General features: G+C 44.3%; 1 protein-coding gene and 1 long non-coding RNA gene across 5 annotated transcripts in view; one reads left to right on the forward strand and one right to left on the reverse strand.

Moving 5' to 3' along the window:
- The window catches only part of LOC123462749, a 107221-nt gene extending 100337 nt beyond the window's left edge, over positions 1-6884 (reverse strand). The window contains exons 1-2 of the long non-coding RNA XR_006638501.1: positions 6781-6884; positions 2293-2389 (exon numbers count right to left, since the gene is read on the reverse strand). This is a non-coding gene — a long non-coding RNA (uncharacterized LOC123462749). The remainder of the gene's footprint in view (positions 1-2292; positions 2390-6780) is intronic.
- A 9330-nt stretch (positions 6885-16214) lies between these two features.
- Zbtb18 (zinc finger and BTB domain containing 18) lies at positions 16215-24801 on the forward strand. 4 transcript variants are annotated; one of them, XM_045156005.1, is made up of 3 exons: positions 18435-18871; positions 21139-21826; positions 21939-22081. In XM_045156005.1, exons 1-3 carry the CDS (start codon positions 18859-18861, stop codon positions 21946-21948), a joined length of 711 nt encoding a protein of 236 aa, XP_045011940.1. In that variant the 5' UTR covers positions 18435-18858; the 3' UTR covers positions 21949-22081. The 4 variants fall into 4 exon arrangements, with proteins under 4 accessions (XP_045011939.1, XP_045011940.1, XP_004653328.1 ...); XM_045156004.1 differs by lacking the exon at positions 18435-18871 and adding an exon at positions 16215-16280 and having other exon boundaries at positions 21139-24801; XM_004653271.2 differs by having other exon boundaries at positions 18457-18871; positions 21139-24801.
- Positions 24802-25099: the final 298 nt, after the last annotated feature.

Genomic DNA, 25099 nt, shown 5'->3' on the forward strand with positions numbered 1-25099 from the left:
CCACGCCCAATTCTTGTTCTTTGTTTTTTGTTTTGTTTTGTTTTCTATGTACTCTATTGTACAGGTGCATTACATACATACCAGATTCTCCTTCATTTCCTAGAATATTAGTTACACTCCCTCCATATGCTACTGCTATTTGTTTTTTGAATTATCTGTTCGTCTTTATTCTCCATCCACTCATTTATATACCAATACTGTATTTTCCATAATGAACCAGAGTAACAGTTTCATGTTAAAGATCTGGGGTTTGAGCACCCTTGGGGATCAGGTGTTGGGAATAGTCGAGAACTCACTTCTAGGAAACTGAACCTAACTACCTACCTGCCAGGCAGGATCTAAATTCCCACTATCTCTATAATTATTGCCATGCCTGTTTTTACAGAACTGGAAATTAAGGCTGGGGTGTGTAGGTAAGTCGGAAGAGCGACATCGCTAGCCTGTGTCAGCTGGTCAGTGCCGAAGCCATGCTGCCTGCACTGTGGCCCTAACCATCCCCGTGACCCCAGCCAAGCAGGAATGTCAGCCAGGTGCAACTGTAAAACTCAACCTTACATAGTGTGCTCTGCTTGAAGGCATATCCCTCCCCAGGAAAGCCTGCTATCTAATTAGAAAAGCAACGATACTGTAAAAATATACAAACACCCGAGTCCCTAATTCCCCTGTCCATAGGAGACAAAGCACCCGGCTGATGGGGCCTCAGGACTGCAAATGAAGAACTGGGGTGTTCACCTCTGCGCTGCTGACATTCTTTGGTGGCCTGCCTTGCCTTGTGGTGACAGATGGAAACCTTTGAGGCAAAGGTGCTGGGGAGGTTTTCCTCCATGCAAATCTGAATCAACCACCAACCTTTTTCTGTATGCACGCGCTCATTTCCTCCTCGCTGCCTGAGCCATTTACTTGCAGTCACGTTAGCATATTCTGGGCACTGCAAGTTGGTTCAGTTCATGAGGAAGAAGGAAACTGATAAAGATATTGTTAATGGATCTTTTTGTGCATAAAAAGAACTCCCATCTCTCCTCCCACATGCTGTCCTGAATTCCCCTCTTCCTCCTTCTCAAAGTTTTACTTTTTCTCAGAATGTCTGTGTATGCCATATGACAGTGATTTTCTGTGGTAATTGCTTTATTCCTCAATAAGAAACTTTACAATAGTGAACTCCTGCAGTAATTATGTGTGCATCAGGGCTGTTCCAAGACAAAAATCAAAAGTTGAACATCATGGTTTTTGGACAATTAAAAAAGTGTTCTTGAACGTGAATAGAATTTTTTTTTTAAGCTGGTGCCCCAAAAAGTTTTTTTTTTTTAATATTATTTTTGGGATTTTTTTTTGTGCACCCAGACGTGCATGCATTTGGCTTTACAATACAGGATCTCAGATAAGACAAATCATGAATTCATCTCAGCACAGTCAGCTTACCAAGAAAAAGTACGCTTCATTCTGCTTTGAATAGTAGTTGGGTGGGATGCAGTTTTCAAGTTAAAGTGCTCTTGGGTTGACAATGCTTAGAAGCAGACTGTCCAGGGTGTCCTGCGTCAGCCCTCCAGGCAGCAGAGGCCGGCATGAGGTCGAAGGAACACACCTTTTCAGAGGACCCCTCCACCCCCGGAAGAATGGTGGTAACAGTAGCTTCATTTTGTTCCCTTTGCAATGGCAACAACAAAACGATGCCACAGACACGGAAACCGTCATGTCCCACCCCCTCCATCTGTCCTGTGCTGCGCACCCACAGCTCCCTCATTCCACAAATTAATCTTTCACACATTTTTTAACAAAAAAAGTGCTAATGTTATAAAAGAAAAAAAAAAACAAGGAAAACAGAAAGGGCTGTGTAGAAAATAAATTAAATTTAAATTTGATGGCAGTTATGACTTTCTTTATTGACTATAAGTGCAAACAGTCACATCAAATTGGTGCCACTGGCATGTAATTAAAACTACAGGGCACCCTTAATGATCTCTGACAATGATCACGCGTGTGTTTTTTTTTAAATATAGCATGCACATTTTGTCCAATTTGGGCTCTTTTTTCCTGTTGCTTTTGTCCTCTTTCGGAGTGGATATTATTCATGAGCTGAGTCTTCATTATCTATTTGGCCATCTGCATAGCACTGGCCATAGTCCCCTGTATTGTAATTTTGAGTGAAAATAAGGACTATGGGAGATTGCAACCCTAAAAATAATAATAATATGCTTTGAGAACTCAAATGTACAAAAGCATAAAGAAAAAAAACTTTTAGGGTGGAGGTAGGTTTGGAGGCCTTGACATGGAGGTAGGAAAAATGTAACTCACTTGAGAAGACGGACTCTGAGGGTTAGAGAAAACAGGCATCCACTTGTATTTGCAGCCTGCACTTCTGCAAGCAAGGCTTCTTCATGCTCAAATGTCTCTAAACAGAAAAGAAGTAAGATTTGTTTTCACTGTATCCTTTCTTGTTTCAGAAGGTGCACATCTTGTTGCAGTGATGGCCCCCAATTAGTAGCATAGTTTCAGTTTCCTTTTATCTTATCAAGATTTTGATACTGAATATTCATGTTTACTGGCCATAGGTCCCTTTAGTTTAGTGAAGGGAGGTTTTTTAAAAAAGTTAACATGTTAGAACGCATTTCTCATTTAAAAAAATATGGGTAGTGGGGCTGTAGTTCGGTGGAAGAGCATTTATCCAGTATAATACACAAGACTTTAGGTTCCATCCACAGTAAAGGGGAAAAATTATGTATTGGTGAAAAATGAACTGGGTGTGGTGGCACACCCCTTTAATCCCAGAACTCAGGAGACAGAAGTAGGATTGCTGTGAGTTTTGAGGCCAGCCGGGGGCTACAGAGTAAATTCCAGGTCAGCCTGGGCTACAGTGGAACCCTACTTTGGAAAAAAAAAAAAAATGAATGAACTGAAAACTTGTAAAGCTAAATTTCTAAAATTTTCCTAATTTATTTTGGTTCTCTCAATCCCCTTCTCCAGTCTTTGATCTTTTCTTTCTGGAATTCTCTTGATGAGGGTTAGCTTACCCTTTGGCTCACTCACTTTTTCTGTTTATTTATTTTTGATTCTTCGAGGTAGGGTCTCACTCTAGCCCAGGCTGACCTGGAATTCACTGTGCAGTCTCAGGCCTCAAACTCACAGTGCTCCTCCTACCTCTGCCTTCTGAGTGCTGGGATTAAAGGTGTGTGCCACCATGCCCAGCAAGGTTATAATATTTATGACAACATTTTTGTTTCAAACTAAAAGGTATAATGTTCTATTTATTTCTGATACTTGCTTTAAAATTTTTTTTTTATTGGGGCGTGATGGTGCACACCTTTAATCCCAGCACTAGGAGGATCACCACAAGTTTGAGGCCATCCTGAGGCTACATAGTAAATTCCAGGTCAGCCTGAGCTAGAGTGAGACCCTATCTCAGAAAAAAAAAAAAAATTAGTGGATTCCTATCAACCTAGAAGAATATATAATTAAAGCTAGGCCTACACACACAGACATACTCACACTGTTTGGGCTTATTACCAAAGCAAGATGAATTCTGTCAATTATCTCATTATTTAGAAAATGAGTTATTTACTTGCATTTAATACTGGCTTACAATAACTTTGCTTTTTGTATTTATCTTTCCCTCCAAAATGGCTTATGTAGTAACAACCTAAATGGCATAAAATTTTCAAATTTGGAAAGTTCATACTAATCACTTTCACATCCATATTGATTTACTAAAATATAATGAATAAGTTTTAAAATTAAGAGTGATAGCCCAGTTTCAAAAATAGCCACTGTATACGTACTCATATTGGGTAAGATTTAGGCCATATGTTCACACTTACTTTCATAAATAAATTAATATGAGTTTAACTATTTAGCTTGTATATTGAAGGTATGCACATCATTAAAAAATGATAGGCAGGGCCGGAGAGATGGCTTAGCGGTTAAGCGCTTGCCTGTGAAGCCTAAGAACCCCGGTTCGAGGCTCGGTTCCCCAGGTCCCACGTTAGCCAGATGCACAAGGGGCCACACGCATCTGGAGTTCGTTTGCAGAGGCTGGAAGCCCTGGCACGCCCATTCTCTCTCTCTCCCTCTATCTGTCTTTCTCTCTGTGTCTGTCCCTCTTAAATAAATAAATAAATAATTAAAAAAAATGGTAGGCATCTTGAGGCCTGGACAAAAGGGAGGGTAGGGGGAAAATAAAACTGAACTCAAATGTAACTGGTACCATAAAATCCTCCATCCTGGAAGACAGACTAAAATGTTGACACCTCATCAGGACCTTAGAGGGAGCACCTGAATCAGAGGGCTCTGCAGAGGGTGAGATGAAGCCTAACCTTAATTTTCTCCTATTTCTCTTTTTTCTTTCCTTATATTTCTTCTTTCTTTTCCCTTGGTGCTGGCCTGTAACTCCTAGTAGCAGAATGGAGTTACCACCCACAATGACCTGTTGATCAAAGAGACCTATAAGGATTCCCAAAAGAAGGCAGACTTCTGTTAGAGCACTTGATTACCCACCAGAGGTTAATGGTAGTGGCACACAGCCATGGTGTGTAACCAACTGCTTTGGATTGGCTAACAGCTCTGCTCAGTGGAAAGGAACCCATAGTTGGAACTGGGAAACAAGTCAGAATCATATTCAAATAATGAGTTTGCTCTCCAATATCAAGCTCCCACCAATCTTGGGCTACAAGAGGGCCTACACCCATTAAATTCTCTCTAAACTAACAAAGGTTATCCCATTTAACCTGTACTAACTTCACTCTCTGTTGGAGAATCTGCTTCTTTTTTTCAGATGGAAGCAGGACCTGAGGAGAGAAATGGCCCATCGTACTTCACCAGGGATATAGCTGAAACCATAGAGGAATTGAGGACATGAGGAAGAATGCTGCTTTCTCAGTGAAACTGATGTCAGGACAAAGGTGAAGGAGATAGACACTGAGGACACTCAACTCCTACCAAACCAGATATCCAGAGATACAGAGGCTCCCAAGACCTCATCACTGAAGTAGACCTAAAACGAACCCAACCTGGCTCAGGAAAATTCATGGAAGAGGGGATGGAAAGATTGTTAGAGCTACAAGTTGGGGCATTACACATAGAGACCTTGCATCTTCCCTATAACTGACGGCTACCCTCACAATGCATGACCCACATACCCCATGGGGAATAACCAGCATCCCCAATGAGGAGGGTCCCTTTGGAGGGGCAAGGATGAGGGTAAGGATGGCACCAACATGTGCTGTTTACATACCCCCTATGTCCATAACTAATAAAACAATGATTGAGTTAATTTATTTTTATTTATTTATGTATTTATTTGAGGTAGGGTTTCATTCTAGCTCAGGCTGACCTGGAATTTACTCTGTAGTCTCAGGGTAGCCTCGAATGCATGGTGATCCTCCTACCTCTGCCTCCCAAGTGCTGGGATGAAAAGCATGCGCCACTACGCCCAGCTTACTTTTATTCTTAAAACCACTCTGATTGTCAATATTACAGTAGCCCAGAAATATAAAACCTTTTTACTACATGGTATGGCATGTAATTTTAATTGACATTACAAAATATATGCTTATATAGTAACAGTTACTTCATGAAGCTGGCTTTTTACATGCATATATGTATATATATTTATATGCATATTCATATGTGTATGGGCAAAAGTGTGTGAAGGTCAAAAGTCAGAGATGACATCAGGTGTCATCAGTCATCCCCCACCTTGTTTTTTTGAGACAGGGTCCCTCACTGAACCTGGACATCAACAATTTAGCTAGATTAGCTAGCCAGTAAGCCTTAGGGAACTTCCTTTCCACCTCCCCAACACTGGGATTACAGACACATGCTCCATCGTGCCCTGCTTGTACATGGGTGTTGGGGATGAACTCAGGTCCTCATGTTTGCATGGCAAGCACTACTCAGTGAACCCCTTACATACCTGATTTCAGCCACATAGTTCTGTTTCCATTAAATTGGTATTGCAATTGTTGATATTTTAAAATCCTATCTAGAGTATTTGTCTGGCATGTGTGAGGCCCTTTGATTGTGAGGACAATTTTAAAAAGTACATATTAATTTTTATCTTTATTCACGTTTTTGTTTGTCTGTCTCTTTTGAGACAGGATCTCCCTCTAGGCCAGGCTGACCTGAAACTCTGTAACCCCAGGCTGGTCTTGAACTCACAGTAATCCTCCTACTTCAGCCTCCTGAATGCTAGGACTAATGGTGTGTACCATCACACCTAGAAGATTTTTTTTTTCTTTAATTATATTTCAGGTCTGTTTCTTCAACAACAAAATCCAAAAATATCCCTTCCCTCCAACCCAAATTCTTCAATTGCAAAACCATGGTCTTGAGAGTCAACACTTTTACTCTCTCAAGGATAAAGCAATTTAAGCTCACGAATTTAAAATTTTCTTTTAGAGGGCTGAAGGAATGGCTTAGCAGTTAATGCACTTGCCTGCAAAACCAAAAGACCCAGGTTTCATCCCTCAGGACCCACATAAGCCATATGCACAAGGTGGTGCATGCATCTGGAGTGCGTTTGCAGAGGCTGGAGGCACTGGTGCACCCATTCTCTCTTTCTCTCTCAAATAAATAAATAAATACTAAATTAAAAAATTTTTCTTTTAGAGATACGATGTACTAGGAATATTTTAAATAATATTATTAAATATTTTAAATAATATTATTTAAATAATATTTAAATAATATTAAATTCTGTGAACTATTATTGCCTCAGCCGTTCCTTGGCATGGTCCCTGTAGACTCCTCCCCAGCACTATCCTGTTCTAAATAGGTGGATGCTCTTACCTTGAAGCACAGGGCCGCTCTGCTCATGTTTATGCTGTAGGAGTTTCAGAGTTGTTTAGCAAAGCAGAGTTGGAGGAATGCATAGCCACTGTGCTCAGGTGAAGTGTGCTCCTTGGAGCATATTCCATCAGTCTGTAAGTGTCACAGCCTGGTCAACTAAGAAGCTGTGTTAGAAGAAAGGATCTCAATCACGTCTCTGACCAGATTCCTCCTTATGGCCGTGAAGCTTAATTTTCATTTAAACAACAATAAATACAGGCATAAGGGTTTGAAATGAATTATGTAAGCCCTTTAGCCATAACCATTCCATTCTGCCACCAAATGAGCTGCTGTTCTCACTTTGTTTTATGGGCTCCTCGTAGCTTGTGTTGTTATGGCTGCCAAATCAAAGCCAGCAAACCATGCAAATGAGATATAATGTTTTATCTCTCATAGTCACAGGGTGCACCCAGATACAGGTTTATCAAGTCCTTTGCGATATCAGATTCACGGCTCTCGGGACCCGCGGGTCTTAGCCGGATCTACAGAAAGGAAAGCGCTCTTCATTTATTTCCACCGACAACATATGTAGCTTCAGTTGAAGCTGCACTTGAGATGTCAAGAATAATTTCTTTCATTGTATTTTTAGCTTGCTTGTCTGGTTCAATTGAGACCATGGGCGTTTTCCTTAAGAATAAGAAACTGGTAGACTTTTTGTCAAAGTATAGCAGATTCTAATTTGTTTCAAAACAATGGAGGTTTTTGTCTGTACTTTTGTTTTAAAAGAAATAGGGTTTCAGGCCGGGTGTGGTGGCGCACACCTTTAATCCCAGCAGTCCAGAGGGAGAGGTGGGAGCATTGCTGTGAGCTAGCGGCCACCCTGAGAATACAGAGTGAATTCCAGGTCAGCCTGGTCTAGAGTGAGACCCTACTTCGAAAAACCAAAATTTAAAAAGAAAAGAAAAAAAAAAAAGCAAGAAAGAAAGGAACAGGGTCTCACGCTTTTGTCCAGGCTGGCCTCGATGACCTGATCTCAAGAGACACTCCTGCATCAGAGCCCAGGTGGCTAATAGTACAGGCATGAGCCACCCATGGAGTTGTCTGTTAGTCTCGGTGTCCTGCACATTGGTAGAGCAGTGACTGAGTGACATGATGAATCAGTCCTCCAGTTTACCACTCTTAGGGTCTTGAAAGTCATCATTCCCTTACAGCATTCTCCTTGAAGGAATGAAAATAACACCTCGTACCCATGAGCTCCGAGAAATAACTGATCAACAAATGAGGTTATTTGTTTCCTCCTTAGGGTCTAGGTATTTGGTCCTGGCTATCCTCTCAAACCTGAGCTAAAGGGACCTTCCTGCCTTGGCCTCTTGAGTGAGAACCCCAGAGCTCAGCTGGATGCAGCTTTTTTTTTTTTTTTGTACTTTTTTATGAGATAGAGAGGAGAGAGAAAGGGAGGGAGAGAGAAAATTGGCATACCAGGGCCTCAAGCCACTGCAATTGATCTCTAGATGCATGCACCATCTTGTGCACATGTGCAACCTTGCACACTTGCAACACCTTGTGTGTCTGGCTTATGTGGGACCTGGAGAGTATAACATGGGTCCTTTGGCTTCTTAGGCTTTGCAGACAAGAGCCTCAACCACTAAGCCATCTCTCCAGCCCTGGAGGAAACATTCTTATGTGCTACGTATAGCATTGCTATGATCTAACCAGTCTCTACCAAACATATCCATATGGGTAGTTTCTCTGCTGGGTTTGAGTTCCTATTCCTCAACAAAGTGCCAACAGAGCCTCGCATTTTCCCTGTGGGGTCAATGTAAATTATGAGTGTCAGAACTTATCTTAACAAATCTAGTTTGTATCAAGCAGGTCCTTATCAGAAAAACTAGCCTATCAAATGACTGAAGCACGCATGTAGAAGAGTACACACACACCCTGACTATGGATCTGCGAGACAGGGAAGATTTAAATACCAAGTATATTCTAGTCCTTTACACTTTGGGTCTAGCAACTTTAGAAAGCATTATTTAAAGATAGTTAGCAAGATCTGGTTTCACACAAAAAAATAGTGGCATTGATGAGCAGGGCCCAGGATTGGCATTTCTGCTCTATTTATGTTGTTACTGTCACCAACCACTATAGTGTCGCCCACCATCAGCTTGGATCTTCACTTCTTCCCACCTCTCTTTAGATATCCTATATTCACCATCTTCTCACTTCTCTCTAAAGCTCTCCCTCGCCCCTGCAAAGCTATTGTCTCCTTTCTGTGTTTCTCAGCCTGCCATTTGTCTCTGTCTAAAGTGCCCTATTGTACACGCGTCTTTGTCCCACAGCCTCTTGTTGCTCTTCTGAGAGCCAGTGCCCCTGCACCTGTCCCATAGCCCAGTGTATGGCTTGGCATCATACAGCAGTTGTCAGTGAGGTGGGCTCACTTATCATTATTCTCAATTATTTATTTATATTCATTATTGATTTTGAGACAAGATTTCTCTAGCCTTGGCTGGCCTGGAACTCACTATGTAGTCTAGGCTGGCCTTGAACTTGCTTGGAACCACTCCTGAAAGCTGGGGTTACGGGCATACACCACCACTCCATGTTTTTAAATTTTTATTATTTATTCTTTTATTATTTCTATTTTTTTGGTTTTTTTCAAGGTAGGGTCTCACTCTAGCCCAGGCTGACCTGGAATTCACTATAGTGTGTGTGTGTGTGTGTATACATACATACATATACACACACATACATGGTCTCAGGGTGGCCTTGAACTCACGGTGATCCTCCTACCTCTGCCTCCCAAGTGCTGGGATTAAAGGCATGAGCCACCACACCTGGCTCATGTTTTTTTTTTTATTTTTTATTTGGTTTTTTGAGGTAGGGTCTCACTCTAGCCCAGGCTGACCTGGAATTCACTATGTAGTCTCAGGGTGGCCTTGAACTCATGGCGATTCTCCTACCTCTGCCTCCTGAGTGCTGGGATTAAAGGCATGCGTCACCACGCCCGGCATGTTTTTTTTTTAAGAGGATAGCATGTTTATTTATTTATGTATTTATTTGACAGACACAGAGAGACACAGAGAGAAAGACAGATAGAGGGAGAGAGAGAGAATGGGCGCGCCAGGGCTTCCAGCCTCTGCAAATGAACTCCAGATGCGTGCGCCCCCTGGTGCATCTGGTTAACGTGGGACCTGGGGAACCGAGCCTCGAACCGGAGTCCTTAGGCTTCACAGGCAAGTGCTTAACTGCTAAGCCATCTCTCCAGCCCATGTTTTTTATTTTTGATTCAATTTTTCCTTTGGGTTCTGACCTGGCTGAGCAGCCTCAGTGCTGCAAAACAACTTTAGAGCAATGGGCTCTCAGTGTAGCACGTGCCAGCGTACTAACGTACACAGCTGAAATAAAGCAAGCTTCCGGTCCCCTGGGAGAAACTGAAAATCTGTTTTCTCCGAGTTCATATTCCAGAACCGCTTTCCCTATTGTCTCTCATAAAGTCATTACTGTGGAATCAATTTAAAATGCTTATTTTTACTGGGTTTAATTTAGATACACATTTGCATTGTAAAATGGGTACTTTAAAAATAATCATTTTAGTCTTAAGCATAAATGCTAGTTCTTTGTAAAGGAAGTAACTTCCTGAATTGCGTGTGATCGCTAAGGGCAAAGTAAATTTCTGGAGTGAGATTTAACCTTCTGTCTGCTCTTATTATCCGAGTAGTTTGAATTTGGTATGTATCAACACTTCTGTGTTACATGTATATAACTTCTTTATAAGCAAGGTTTTTTTAAAATGAGAGACTTGTATTATGATAGTTTGGATTGCTATGTCTTTATTGGACATCAACATAAAAGACACTGAAGTAAGATTTGGGTTTCCAATGACATTTATACACCATGAAGATGACTATAAGGGGGACTGGTATTATTTCACCTAGTGTGAGCACCTCGCACGTGGCAGAAATCTTGTAAGAACCATGAGAATACAGTTCCGTACTTTCCTAATGTATTACAAATGCTCAGTAGAAAATTTTGAGAAGTTATCTTTTTCTTGTCTGCAGTTCATGTTCAAGGAGGTGCTGTCTTTGAAAGTGAAGGGCGCATCCAACGAATTGCCTCCGGATCCTGTATTGGAACGCAGTGTTTCTGTCTTCTGGTCTAAAGCACTGTACCTGATAGACACGGTGTTGGGTGACTGCCCTTCTAAAGTGAAAGGATTATGTTCCTTTTCACCCTGAATTTCTACAAAACCCAATGAAAACAGCTGAATATGATTACAAACACTAGCACTGAAATATTTAGACTTTTATTCATCTGTCTTGAAAACAAACTACTTTTATTAACTATGTACTTTAAGAACAATCAGTATCTCCTAAAGACATATTATTGAAAAGAGAGGGATAAAGATACATATTATAAGTTCATATTAAACCTTTTACTAGAGCTTACTTATCTGGAAAGAAAGGTATGTATTTAGATTATTTTGAGCAAGTCAGTCTAGGAGTTAAAAAAAAAAAAAGAGAAACACTACTTCATGCATCTCTTAATAATCCATTGAGATGACCTCAACATAACTGGTAAAATTCAACATCTGGTTTTTGGAACCTCATTTTCTTTCTTTCTTTTTTTTTTCCAAGGTAGGGTCTTACACTAGCCCAGGCTGACCTGGAATTCACTCTGTAGCCTCAGGGTGGCCTCGAACTCACAGTAACCCTCCTACCTCTGCCTCTGGAGTGCTGTTTTTAAAGCCATGCACCACCACGCCCGGCTCAATGTAATTTTTAAGGATGCTATACTTGCCTATACCAATTTATTTTGTTTAGGATTACTTTTAAATTGACTTAACTCCCACCAGTGGGTGGAAGGAAAGCCTTTTGTGTGGAAAGGGAATCAGCGTGGGGTTCCACAGTTGCCTGGGGTAAGCTAGGATATGGATCAGTGGTAGGGCACTTGCCTGCCATGAGTAAGGCCCTGCATTCCATCCCTAGCACAGCTGGAAAAAAAAAAAAGCTGCCTGGTATTATATATGAAAGTAAGTGATGAATATGTCTATGGCACAAGGTTATCTGTGAAATGCACTGTTGGACCATTTTTTTAAACTTCTGTATACCATAAAGCATAATGCTATGAGGGGGCGGGTCTGAAAAAAGTACTGTGGCTGAATGGCTATTGAAATACATACCCCTGTGCTTTCTTCCTGAAGTCTCTGAAGTGGCCAGCCTTATCCCAAACAGGCTGAACTATTGGCCTCCTTCAGCCATTATGCTACCATAGCACTGATTTACAGGAGGTAAGTGAAAACTGGCCACACAGGAAAAACAGTCCTGGGAAGATGGTATCTTCTGCTCCTCTTTGCCCTTAACCCTCAGCAGGTTTGAACCGCAGGCGTAGCTTGCTGTGCTTTCAGTCCAGGAGTGAACCCAATGCCTATGCTAACCCTGAGTGCCTTTTCTCAAGAATCCATAGCGCTATTTCTGACTTCAGGGCTAACAATCCAGTGGAGTTCTCTGCAGTGTCAGGCTTATCACTGTTTAGGAATGTAAAGTCTGTAGCCTCAGGAATGATTTAGTATATAATGAATGTGCTCGGCAGAATTACAGGTGTATATAGTTTTCCAAACTATGCTGTAAGAAACATGCTCCCTTTCTATTACTGTGTTATATTTCTGCACCTCTTCCCCCCTTGAGTTTAGATCACATAAACGTGTTCATTTCTAAGAGCCAGAAAACAGGGAGGAGAAGAGGGGAGGGGAAGGGAGGAAAAGGGAGGAGGAGGGGAAGAGAGAAAGTGAGAGAAAAGAGAAGTTTGGTATTGTAGACAGATGCCTATTGTTTATAATCTCAGCACTTAGGAGGCTGAGGCAGGAGGATTGCAAATTCTAGCCCAGCCTGAGCTACATATTAAGACCTGTCTCAAAAATACTAAAGCACCCAAAGTTAACAGAGACAAATGTATGCTTTGTGTGCAAAGTGAAACTTGAACAAACTTCATTTTAGTGTGCTTCCCCCCCCCATAGATTCACATATTAAAAATGAGTGCCTATCATAGTGGCTACTCCTAGGATTGCTTGAGTCCAGAAGTTCAAGGCCAGCCTAAATAATTTAGGAAGAACCCACCTCAAAAACTTAGGTTAACTTCTAGTCATATTTTGTTACATTTAATAGCTGTTATATCACACCTTGGAATACTTGGTCTTTTATAAGTGTTTATTTCAAATATTTTAAGTAAAATTCTAACTGTACATAAAGTTAAGGTTATTAATAATCAAAATAATTTCATAAATAACTTCAACTCGATTATGATACCTGTAATAACACTGATGATTTTCAAAGGTTTAGCTTGTGGGTCACACTGAAAAGTCATTTTATGAAGTTGCTCATCAAATAACTTTTGAGTTGTCATTTATTCTGTTATTGGTCAAAATGTTTCCTTGGCAAGATTCTCTTGTGTTATTAAAAACAAAACAAGAACCCCCAAAAAAGCTTCAATCAGTTAGATCTGTAATAAAAATATTCCTTCAGAGAAAGCAATGGTATATTTTCTCCAGTAACTCAGTTTTTTTTTTTTTTCACATGTGTTTGTACTGTGTGGGGGGGTGAAGAGGGACTATTTAAAATGACAGCCAACTCTGTCAGGTGGCTTGTGTCATGGTTAGTTTGCTGAGCCTGCTGTGCAGAGGTGAAGAGACCTTTTGATGAGTTTACTTAAGGGGGAGTTATCTACACTCTTACTTTTTTACCTTCCATGATTCCAGTGGATGCTGAACAAACAATAACCATTCTGTAGTATGACATCTCTGGTGCCAGCCATGCTTTATTTACAACTTTATGTTGATCTCCAAAGAGAATTAAAAAGTTCAAATGAAGTTAGAGTTGGAAAACAAAAAAAGAGGGGGGAGAGGAGGGACCTTAGATAAGATTTCCACAGCAATGGGGGGACGACGACGACAAAGTGGCTTCCTTAAATATCCATTTAATCTATATTTCCTGGGCACCTTTTCGACTCTCAAGACGACTGTAAGAAAGAAAAGGAAATCAAGCTAACAGTATCTCTACAACTTCCCTGCACACTTCTGGGGCTGTTGCAGGGCAGTTCTGTAAACCCTTTGTTTGAGCTGCAGTTTTGCTCTGAATACCAGAGCTGCGTGACTAGGCTTTTGGTGGATAACTTCAATGTCCTGATTTTATCATGAATTTGTTGGATATTCTCACACTGTGCATCATTTTATCTCTAGTTATCCAGAGATTTGTTACTTTCCTTATTTTTAACTTTTAATTAGCATGAGACAGTTTTAAGAATACGAAGATTTATTTTTCCTCTTTTCTGCAAAACATGTCATCCTGTCAATTTTTTTTTTTCTTCAAAGTGTGTTTCATCCATCAAGAAAACTTGTAAATTTCCTTAGCTTGAAACATGTCAGATTGAAATTGGGCCTTCTATCTTCTGGAAAGACCTAAATAGAGTTCATGAAAAGTATACCACAACAGTAGACTTCATGGAATAAAAAAACAAAACAAACAAAAACTAAACTAGCTACCTGAAGATAACCTTGACCCCAACTGCCCCATCATGAGGCCACAAAAAAGTGAAGATCGTAGAGACCGTCATTACTGTCTCCCAACAAAAGAAGTTGAAATGCTATTTCAGCTCTGGAATTTCATGTGCTCCTTTTTTTTTGTCCTTCATTAAATTCAACATGTCTGATTTGCCCACACAATTACTTTCAACTTCCTTACCCATTTGACCTGGAGGAAAGCGAAAGCACATTTTGCTCAGTTGAAAGGTTTCCTGCAAGTTGGTTAGCAATAAGGTTTGCCAGAATGAATTCACTACACACACACACACACGTTTCATTTAGACAATTACTAGTATTGACTGCCTCCCTACGCAGTTTTGTTTTCTTTCTTGAACCATTTTCCCCCTCACTTGTTACTCAACTTTTTATTTGCGTGTTAATTCTTGCTTCCCACGAGCGTGAGAGCAAAACGTGCCTACGCTTCGCCGTGGCTGTGGCGGCGTGAACAGTTGGGCTGCAAAGGGCCAGGGTCCCCCCGCACAAGTTCAGGCGGAGGGAGGGGAGTGCCGCACAGCAGCCTCCCATCTTTCCCTCGGTGGTTTCAATTTCAATGAAGAAACGGGGGGGCTAAAAGCGTCCGCAACTATCTTTTTTTTTTTTTTTTTTTTAACCAGAAAGCTCTAGGATTTGGTATCTTGGGGCTGCCACGGGGAAGGTGCAGAAGGGGCGCCGGCGCAACTTGACGTCAGGACGACGCCCCGAGGCTGCGAGCGCTGCGCCGCGCCCCGCGCCGCACCTGGCTGCGGAACCCCGCGGGACGGGGCCAGACGGTCCCTGCGCGGCCGTCGTCAGGCACACAGCAGGACGGCGGCGCCCGGGAGCCACCTCGGGCCTCGGTGTCCCCGAGTGCCCTGTTCTCCCAGGGTTACCTGCGCGACTTAGTACAGCGGACATGCCCCGCGACGGGTTAAAGAAAAAAAAAACACACACAAAGTCTACTTAAGGCCGTCACGGTGCACGCCGCTCAGGCTCGCTCCACACCCCCGGAGAGCGCGGGCCTCCAGCCTGGAGACAAGCCCCTCCCCGCGCAGCTGTCGCCGCCGCCGCCGCCTGCGGGCTCCTTTCACTTTCTCACGGCCAAGTCACCCAGAGGGGCGCCGCTGCTGCCGCCGCCGCCGCCGCCACCGTCGCGCCCGCGGACTCCGCCCCGCGCGCCGCCTCGCTCCCGGCCCACCCCACGGCCACGCCCACACCCAACAGTCGCTGCCTACGATTGGCACGCGCGGGCAGCAGCTTCCGGCTCACCTCTCTCATTGGCTGAGCCTGTCTGTCAGTCCGACTTCTCCCCCTCCGCCCCGCCTGAAACGCCGCCTTCCTATTGGAGGAGTCTGCGTCCTGGGGGCGGGCCGGAGAACCCGAGGCCTGCCGCTTTCGGTCAATCGCAAGCGGCCGGTTTGAGAAAGGAGGGAGAGGGAGGGAGGCGAGGGGCGGGCGGAGGGTGGAGAGCGCGCGTGGGGCGGGAGGGGGGGGGAAGGGGGGGGGAACATCTGGCCGGCGCCGCCGCGTGCGTGCGTGGTGCGTCCTCCGCCCCCTCCCGCCTCGCGCCCCCTCCCGCCCCGCCCCCCTCCCCCGCCGCCACCCCCCGGCCCGGCGGCTCTGCGCTCGCTCCCTCGCTCGCTCCCTCCTGTGTCTGGCAGGCTGCGGCCGCCGCTGGGCTGCTGCCATGGGGAGCCGTTGAGAGTGGGGCCCTCTTCGCTCCGCCGCGCGCCTCCGGCTGCCAGCGGGGGTGGGTGGGAGGGAGGGAGGGAGGGAGGGGCGGGGGGGGAGCGGGCGACGGAGCCGGGCCTGGGGGGCGGGGGGGCCGGGAGGGAGGGGGGCCCGAGGAGGAGGAAGCCCACCAAGTCCGGCGGCGGCGGCGGCGGCGGCCGGGAGGAGGAGGCGGAGGAGGAGGAGGAGGAGGACGCGGCGGCGGCGGCGGCGGGGACGCGGTGACTTAGGGCCGCCGCTCCGTGTGAGTCCCGGCGCCGGCTCTTCCCCCCCACACCCTGACCCGGCGGCCCCCCTCCGAGCCCCGGCCGCTGCGGGTGTGAGTGTGTGTGTGTGTGTGTGTGTCGGCGGGGGGCGCGGGGCTGCGCGGACGAGGACGGACGGGCCGGCCGGGGGGATGCCCCCCGCGAGTGGAGTTAGTTTGTGCGGTTAGAGCTGTTGGGGCCGGCGCAGCTGCGGGAGGCCCCGGGGCGCGGGGGACGGTCGGGCCGCTGCAGCTGCGGGGTCGGCCGGGCTGCGGGCTCGTGTCGGGCTCCTCCTCCTCCTCCTCCTCCTCCTCCCCCCCCCCAGCACCCCGTCCTCTCCCACCTCGCCCCGGCCGGTGCAGCTGCGGCGCGGCGCGGGGCGGGCTCCCGGCCGGTGCAGCTGCGGCGGCGCCTCTCGGGTGCGGAGGGCGGGCGTGCTGGGGGAGGGGGCTTGGGAGCCGCCGCAGCTGCAGTGGCGTCCGGGACGGCCGCGGCTCCGGGGACCCGGTGCAGCTGCAGTGACGCCCCGCGGACGGGGTGGGGGAGGAGGGAGGGCGCCCCTCCCGGGCTGGTTGCGGTTGCCGGGAGCCCCCCCCCCCAACACACACACACACACACATATACACCCGGTCCGGGGCGGGGGGAGGCGGCTCGTGCTCGCGGAGGTAGCGTCGGGGAAGCGGTAGCAACCACCCTCCTCCCCCTCCCTGGCTTCTTCTTACGACTTTTCTTTTGTTGCTGCCGTGACCCGGGTCTGTTTGCTCGGCTGTTGTGGAAGGTGTTTTCCTGCTGCACCGGCTCTCCGCCCTCCACCTCCTTCCCCGGGCTTTTCTCCCTTCCTCTTTTCCCTGCCCGAGCGCTTTGTGCCCCGCGAAAGTGCGCGAAGATTTGCATTTCTCTTACCCCCCACTCCACCCCATCCCCGGTACTCCACCCCCACCTCGGAAAAAAGGAAAGAAAAAAATAAAAAAAAGAAACCCCCCCCCCAACCCCGCCGACCCTCCCGGGCTCCCGCGCTAGCAACATGGGAAGGGGTTGATTTGTGGAGTGGGAGTCGCCGGCCCTTGGCGGGGCTTGGGGCTCATTAAACTGTCACCCCCACCCACCCACCCCACTGGGTAAATGGGGTGATTGATGTCGGATATATTGGAATGGGGCGAGGGCATTTGTGGAGAATAGGGTGTGTGGCTGGGAAGGAATTTTATCCGCAGAGGGTGCCTCCTGAACTAGGCGTTCAGAATTATGTCATGCACCGCGAAGTTAGAGAAAGTTAGCTTTGTGACTGGGAAAGTGAGGGGCAGGACAGAACCCTGGGGTTTGGTTTCTCTCTCTCTGCTCTCCACGGTCTTAATTTTCTTAGGAGAGTCGAGTGGTGGTCGCCCGGGGCTGGGACGTTTGCACCTCAAGCCCCAGCTCTTTTTTTTTTTCCTGCTCTCATCCTCCCAGGAGCCTGTGGGGACGTGTCTGACATTCATAGATGTGCAGCACCTTGCAGGGCACCATTCTTTACCGTTTCCTCAGTCACTAGAAAGGACCCCCAAACTCCAGCCAGAAAGTTCCAAACTCTCTACACCTGCCTTCCCACTCTTTCTGAAAGGCTTCCTTGTGGTCATGACTGCCCCCCCTCCCCAGGAAAAAGACACAGGCCCAAGGGAAAACAAGGTTCTTTTTCTGAGCAGAAAAATTAGACATGCAGGTCAAGCCTTCATTTTAAGTGTTGTATCAGTTTGTTTGTCTCATTGAATTGATATACTTTCCAGGATTGCAGAAAGTGCAGTTTCAGCTTGTTGATACTGAGAATCAAAATTTGCATTAACTGGCAGTGTGAGATATTTTCCTGAGGTAGTTATAGATACGTTGCTAAGTAAGAGTGAAATAATAAGGCGAGCCAGGCTGAAGTAATAGTTCTTAATAAGTCTGCCAACATTGCAGAGATGTCTACCATTATCTCCACGGGGGGAAAAAAGTGCCGTAATAGTGTTGAAATGGGACTAGAGATGTCAAATGGGTTGGTTTAAAAATATCCCTAAGCTGCCTTTGAAACTAGACGTTGGAGTTGAATAAAAGTGAATCTGGATTTCCTGAATAGCACCGTGGCTTGAGTGTGCTGTCATATGTAAGCCAGTCCACCAACTTAAGACAGAAGTGTTGCGATTCCATAAATACAGTAGAACTCCATATGCTGAGTTTTTCAATTTCTTCTGTTAGAAAGTTTGCAGGGAAAAAGGAAGACTTTGAAGTATTTTGTTTATACTAACAGAAGAGAAAAGTTCTCCTAAGAAAAAGCTGGTGGCAGGAGTGTAGAGGAGTAGCATATGGCATTAAAAGGAGCACAGCTGGAGGTAGCATTTCCATCTGAACATGATGTCAGAGCAGCTGACAGCCTGCCATCCCTCAGCCTTTTATTCTAACACACAGACAGGGAGTTAGTGTGTGCGGATCTGTGGTGGAGAAGGTATCTCATTCCTCTCCAACATCATCTCCACTTTGCATCTGTCTCTCTTAGTCTGCTTTTTTTCCACCGATGTAACAGACCTGGAGCCAGCAAGACTCAGAGGAAAGGACTTAATCAAGTTTATGTGTCCTAAAGGTAGGAGTAGCAAGAGATTAGATGAGCATCTTTCTGTTTTGGTGTTTTATTTGATTTTTTTTTAAAAAAATCGCATTACTTTTCTAATCCAGTTTAGGAGTAATACGGGAACTCGAGTATTAAGTGATGATCTTACTGGAGTTGAAAGTCTTGGGCTTACTTAGTTTTTAATTTTTATTCCTTTAACTTGAGCAAGCAAATAACTTTAATGCTCAAAGATTTTAAGTTTTGAAATGATAAGGAAGGCTTTGAAATATGACTTTTTTGAGATCACTTTGGCTTAAAATGCCTTTTATTGTTGTTCAGTGCTGTTCGGATTCCTTTTGCTTGAGAAGGGCAGATATAGTAAACTGTCTGGAATCCAGCGTTCAAACTTACTTGAGAAGATTATTTGTGTTTAGCAAGGTTGTTGTGCAATTAATGCCACCGTGAAACTTTATTCTTCAAAACACTCAGCAGCACATACAGCTGTAGTGCTTTTGAAACCGGAGGGTTTTTAAGAAGGGGAAAAAAAAAAAAACTTTTGTCCCCAGGAGAATAGTTTGACTAGTTTCCTCATTTCTCTTTCAAATATATATTTAAGAGATCTTTTACTTCAGCATAACAATAATTATTTGCAGGAGTTTTTGTGTTGGCGACTAATTTAGAACTTGTAGATTTGAGCTGCCTGAATTGGCCAGACAGCTGTAATCGCACTCCTCTATTCTTAATCTCTTTATCTGGGCAGCAGCTGCCATATGGCCACAGTCAGCTGGATCAGATGTTTATAAGCTTCCTTCTTCGTCCCTCTCTGTCCTCTCAGCCTCCTAATTTGATCACGGCTACCTTGTGAGCTGCCCTCCAATCTTTATTTTTAGCCCTCCCAAGGATTAGGATTGATGTTAGCTGTGGGGCACTTAAAGTGATTGTATTGTAAATCTTGGTTACTCTAGCAGCAGTGTGTTTATCTGGGGTCCATGAAAGTTTCGGTCTCTGCAGTGTGGAGAAGAGGGGAGTCATTTCTGAATATCAACTTCAGATCCATCCTCAAGTGCACTTGCTGAGATGGAGGAGTAGAACCTTAGTTCTGGTCACAGGCTAGGGAAGTCTATTCTCTTCATTTTGAAGGAGTTTTAGCCACTGCAGTTGAATTTTGACTCTTTTCTCGTCTGCCTTTCCTCCACCAACCCTTGCCAGATGCTTAATTGAAAGAATAGGAGCTGGTGGGAAAGCAAATATATCAAGTTATATTAAAACAGTATTTTCTGTTGGCGAGGTAAGGCAGAGCCATGGAAAAAAAGTTTGTTTTTTGGGTGATTTTTCCTGGAATGCCTTTCCTCCTCCCCCTCAATGTCAGAGCTTTTTCATTTCATTTAAGGGTGGCATGCCCTTATTCAAAAAAAATTGAGTTAATTTTAATGTAGGACTTGTTTTGCCTTGCAGTAGATCAAAGTTTATATGAGAATTTTCAGAGTTAAATGTAACTCTGGTTGCTAATATTTTTAAGGTACAGATTCTACAAAGAAATAGAACCTTTTTTTTCTCTCAATTCATTAAAAAAAAATCTTTGGATTTGTTCATAGTAAAGATGATCTTTTCCATCTGTTGGTGTAGTTCCGTCTGATCTCATACGTGTGCCATACCTGCAAATCTTAAAGCATTAACATCTGTTTTTATACACAAGGCTTTTGTTGTTGTAACACTCTGACTTTAAAAGTAAGTTGTTTGCTGATTTCTGGACTAATTATGCGATTTCATTTTTTTTCTTGATTCAGCCAAATGTGCATGTGTGTGTGTGTGTATGTGTGTGCGCGCGCACGCTTGCAAACAGTGCTTTCTAAGTTCAGTCAGGTAAGAAAAGTAATAAAATAGTTGAACAAGTTTTCTTGACTCTTCCAGAATGTGTGGGACTTTTCTTTCCTTTGTTATTATGAGTTGATCCCTTTGAAGTTAAAGCTATCTTGTAGGTTTTGTGGGATCTAATTTGATGAGTAGTTAGTTAAATTTCTTCTGGAAGAGGTCTGAATTCTTGTTCCTGGTAAGTCACTGTAGTTAAAGTAAGGCTTTTAAAACTTGACCAAAAGTTCAGGGCGGGTAAGGAAGCCTGGCAGATGTGCTTCTCTTACATTTCGGTCTCGTGCCTGTGATTTGGTAGTCCCTGGCCTGGGAGCCTGATTAAAATTCAGAGCCGTGCGCCTCGGCCGCCAAGGCGGAATTTTGTTTGTAAGTGGGGACTAGGGCACTGAAATGTTGCTGCCAGGCTCTAACCAGGACTCCTCTCTCCCCAGGTTATGAAGACAGCATGGAGTTTCCAGACCACAGTAGACATCTGCTGCAGTGTCTGAGCGAGCAGAGGCACCAGGGCTTTCTTTGTGACTGCACTGTTCTGGTGGGAGATGCCCAGTTCCGCGCGCACCGAGCTGTACTGGCTTCGTGCAGCATGTATTTCCACCTCTTTTACAAGGACCAGCTGGACAAAAGAGACATTGTTCATCTGAACAGCGACATTGTTACAGCCCCTGCTTTCGCTCTCCTGCTTGAATTCATGTATGAAGGGAAACTCCAGTTCAAAGACTTGCCCATTGAAGACGTGCTAGCAGCTGCCAGTTATCTCCACATGTATGACATTGTCAAAGTCTGCAAAAAGAAGCTGAAAGAAAAAGCTACCACGGAGGCAGACAGCACCAAGAAGGAAGAAGACGCTTCAAGTTGTTCGGACAAAGTTGAGAGCCTTTCTGATGGCAGCAGTCACATGGCAGGCGACCTGCCCAGTGATGAAGATGAAGGTGAAGATGAGAAGTTGAACATCTTGCCCAGCAAAAGGGACTTGGCGGCTGAGCCTGGGAACATGTGGATGCGATTGCCCTCAGACTCAGCAGGCATCCCCCAGGCTGGCGGAGAGGCTGAGCCACACGCCACAGCAGCTGGAAAAACAGTAGCCAGCCCCTGCAGCTCAACAGAGTCTTTGTCCCAGAGGTCTGTCACCTCCGTGAGGGATTCAGCAGATGTTGACTGTGTGCTGGACCTGTCTGTCAAGTCCAGCCTTTCAGGAGTTGAAAATCTGAACAGCTCTTATTTCTCTTCACAGGATGTGCTGAGAAGCAACCTGGTGCAGGTGAAGGTGGAGAAAGAGGCGTCCTGTGATGAGAGTGATGTTGGCACTAATGACTATGACATGGAACATAGCACTGTGAAAGAGAGTGTGAGCACTAACAACAGGGTACAGTATGAGCCAGCCCACCTGGCTCCACTGAGGGAGGACTCAGTCTTGAGGGAGCTGGACCGGGAGGACAAAGCCAGTGATGATGAGATGATGACCCCAGACAGTGAGCGTGTCCAGGTGGAAGGGGGCATGGAGAGCAGTCTGCTCCCCTATGTCTCCAACATCTTGAGCCCCGCGGGCCAGATCTTCATGTGCCCTCTGTGCAACAAAGTCTTCCCCAGCCCCCACATCCTGCAGATCCACCTGAGCACACACTTCCGTGAGCAGGACGGCATCCGCAGCAAGCCCGCCGCAGATGTCAATGTGCCCACGTGCTCGCTGTGTGGGAAGACTTTCTCCTGCATGTACACGCTCAAGCGCCACGAGAGGACTCACTCAGGGGAGAAGCCCTACACGTGTACCCAGTGTGGCAAGAGCTTCCAGTACTCGCACAACCTGAGCCGTCACGCCGTGGTGCACACCCGCGAGAAGCCCCATGCCTGCAAGTGGTGTGAGCGCAGGTTCACGCAGTCGGGAGACCTGTACAGACACATCCGCAAGTTCCACTGTGAGTTGGTGAACTCCTTGTCGGTCAAAAGCGAAGCACTGAGCTTGCCCACTGTCAGAGACTGGACCTTAGAAGATAGCTCTCAAGAACTTTGGAAATAATTTTATATATATATATATAAATAATATATATATATATATACACATATATATACATAGATCTCTATATAGTTGTGGTACGGTCTAAAAGCAGTCTTGTTTCCTGGAACTAAAAAGTTGGGATCTTAACTTGTTTTGCACTTTAGAATAATAGCATGAGAATCTCACTAATTTAGCATTCTGATAAAAGAAACTTTAGAGCAAGTCAGAATAGAGAGGTGTCTTTCCTTTGAGGGCTAGGCCAATAAGAACCTTCTCAACAAATTGCCCTGTCACAAAATGCTTTCATATGGCTTCATTCTGGAGACACTGCGTTGTCGTGAGCTCTTTTCTTGTGCCCACAATGTTTTGTTTTGTTTTTTCGTTTTTTAAAGTAGAAATTCCCTCCAGTTTTATTAGCCTCTTTCTCTGTCTCAAATTGCATGAATCTTTTCTGGCTGTTGGAAACCTGAATGCTTTTAGACCCAAATGGAAAATTTCTGAAATGCTGGATTATCTATTTTTAAACAAGCAGTTGACTTAAAACTTTCTGTGGCAACTTCTGGTTTTTTGACGGTTTCCAGTGAGAGAAATTCTGAAAGTACACTGGGATCACTGGGACACTGTCGTCGTGAAGGTTTGCTTGAGATGAAAAGGATATTGCAGCTTCAGCAGTGTTGAACTGTGTGTTTAAAAATGTGAATTACTGTTCTTGTATACTGTAATTGATTACACGGGCTGGGGGGGGTGTCAAAGAACTTGACAGGTTGTGTTGATGCTCTTAGTTGAGTCTTGAAAAGTAAATATTAACGCTACAGAAATGCATGAGTTTCAATATATTTTTTGTCTTTGTTTGCATTGTATAACTTTAACGAGTGAGTTTAAAATTATTTAATTTCCTTAGAAAAATAGCACCATTTGGGAAAAAAACTGGTGTTATGAAGAACGTAAATGCACTGTTTTTATTTTTATTTTATATAATTTAAATTGACTTTCCCACTGTCTTTAAGTTGAAACTGTTAAGCTGAATAAAAACTTAAGCTGCAAATTGATAACTTCGCTACATAACAAGGAACATATAAATGTTTACAAACGGCTTAAAGATTTGCATGTGCAGTGTGCATTTATAACAAACTTCTAATTGCACAGAACCCATCCAGCTCAAAGTTTAGGTGTACACATTTACTCAGTTGAGCAATTTTAGAGTAACTACTGCACAAATTGACAATAGGTCATTTTCTCTCTCTCTCTCTCTCTCTCTCTCTGCTCCTCTTTTCTTTTTCTCCCTTATTTCCTTCCCCTCCTTCCCCCCCCCAACTCATGAAAAGATTCTATGGACTGAAAAAGCCCCAGGCTGAAAGGACTGGCCTGCCTTGACTGACATGGGGAAGGGGTTAGTAGACTGTGTGTATCGGCAGCAGAGGCTGCAGCCCAGCGTGTGGTTCGAGTGACCTGCACAACGGGAAAGCACTTTGCACAGTGTTTGTTTTCCTGTCTTGCACTTACAAATAAGGTCTATGGGAGTAGCATGGAAAACGTTTGCTGTTTTTCCCTTTTTTTTTTTAATTGCTTTTGTTTAAAATTTGATCGCCTTAACTACTGTAAACATAGCCTATTTTTGTGCTTAGATACTGAATGGAAAACTCCATTGTGTGTTGCTGGACTGTTTTGGAAATATTTGGTCAAATGTGTGTTAATTTGGCTGTAATGGCATCTAAAGCAAACAAACAAAAAAAGCTGTGAAAATGGCCTTGGAGCATTATCTTTAGTTACTTGAAGAGTTTCTAGTTTGTCTTTGTTTTAATACAGTTTATGTTAAAATAATTTTTATTAACTTAGAAGAGACAATCAATGTCTGTGAGAAAACGGACTTTCTTTTGGATTTTCTTTTTGCGGTCATTGTGAGTGATTGCTTTTTCCTTTTCTTAGTTTTACATTCTTCTTTTGTTCTAAAATTTAGACTGACATCTAGCTTTGACAATCATAGTATGTTTTATTTTCCTGAGGGGGGAATAACTTATAATGCTGTTTAGTTTTGTACTATTGGTGTGTTGGTGAATTTTTAAACTGTGTGCTAACTGCAATAAATTATATGAACTGAAAATTTCCTGTGTTTTTTGTATCATGATCACATTAGATTCTAAGTGTGTTTAATACAGGACATCTTTATTTTAATATCAGTTTGAAATTAGGATGCTTAGAGGTCATCCAAAAGAATATGGGCAAACATTCTAATAGTTTAAGACACTAATTACACATTTTAAAAAATACATATATAACCTGTTTTCTACAGGTCAAGACTGTTCAGGTAATTCCCTAGAAATTTGTGAATACATAAAACTTCAGTGGCAACATAGGTTTTCCACGATAAGCCACACAACTAATCTGTACCCAGTATAAGT

This window comes from Jaculus jaculus, chromosome 1, assembly GCF_020740685.1.
Source record: "Jaculus jaculus isolate mJacJac1 chromosome 1, mJacJac1.mat.Y.cur, whole genome shotgun sequence".
In the NCBI taxonomy this organism is placed as follows: domain Eukaryota; kingdom Metazoa; phylum Chordata; class Mammalia; order Rodentia; family Dipodidae; genus Jaculus; species Jaculus jaculus.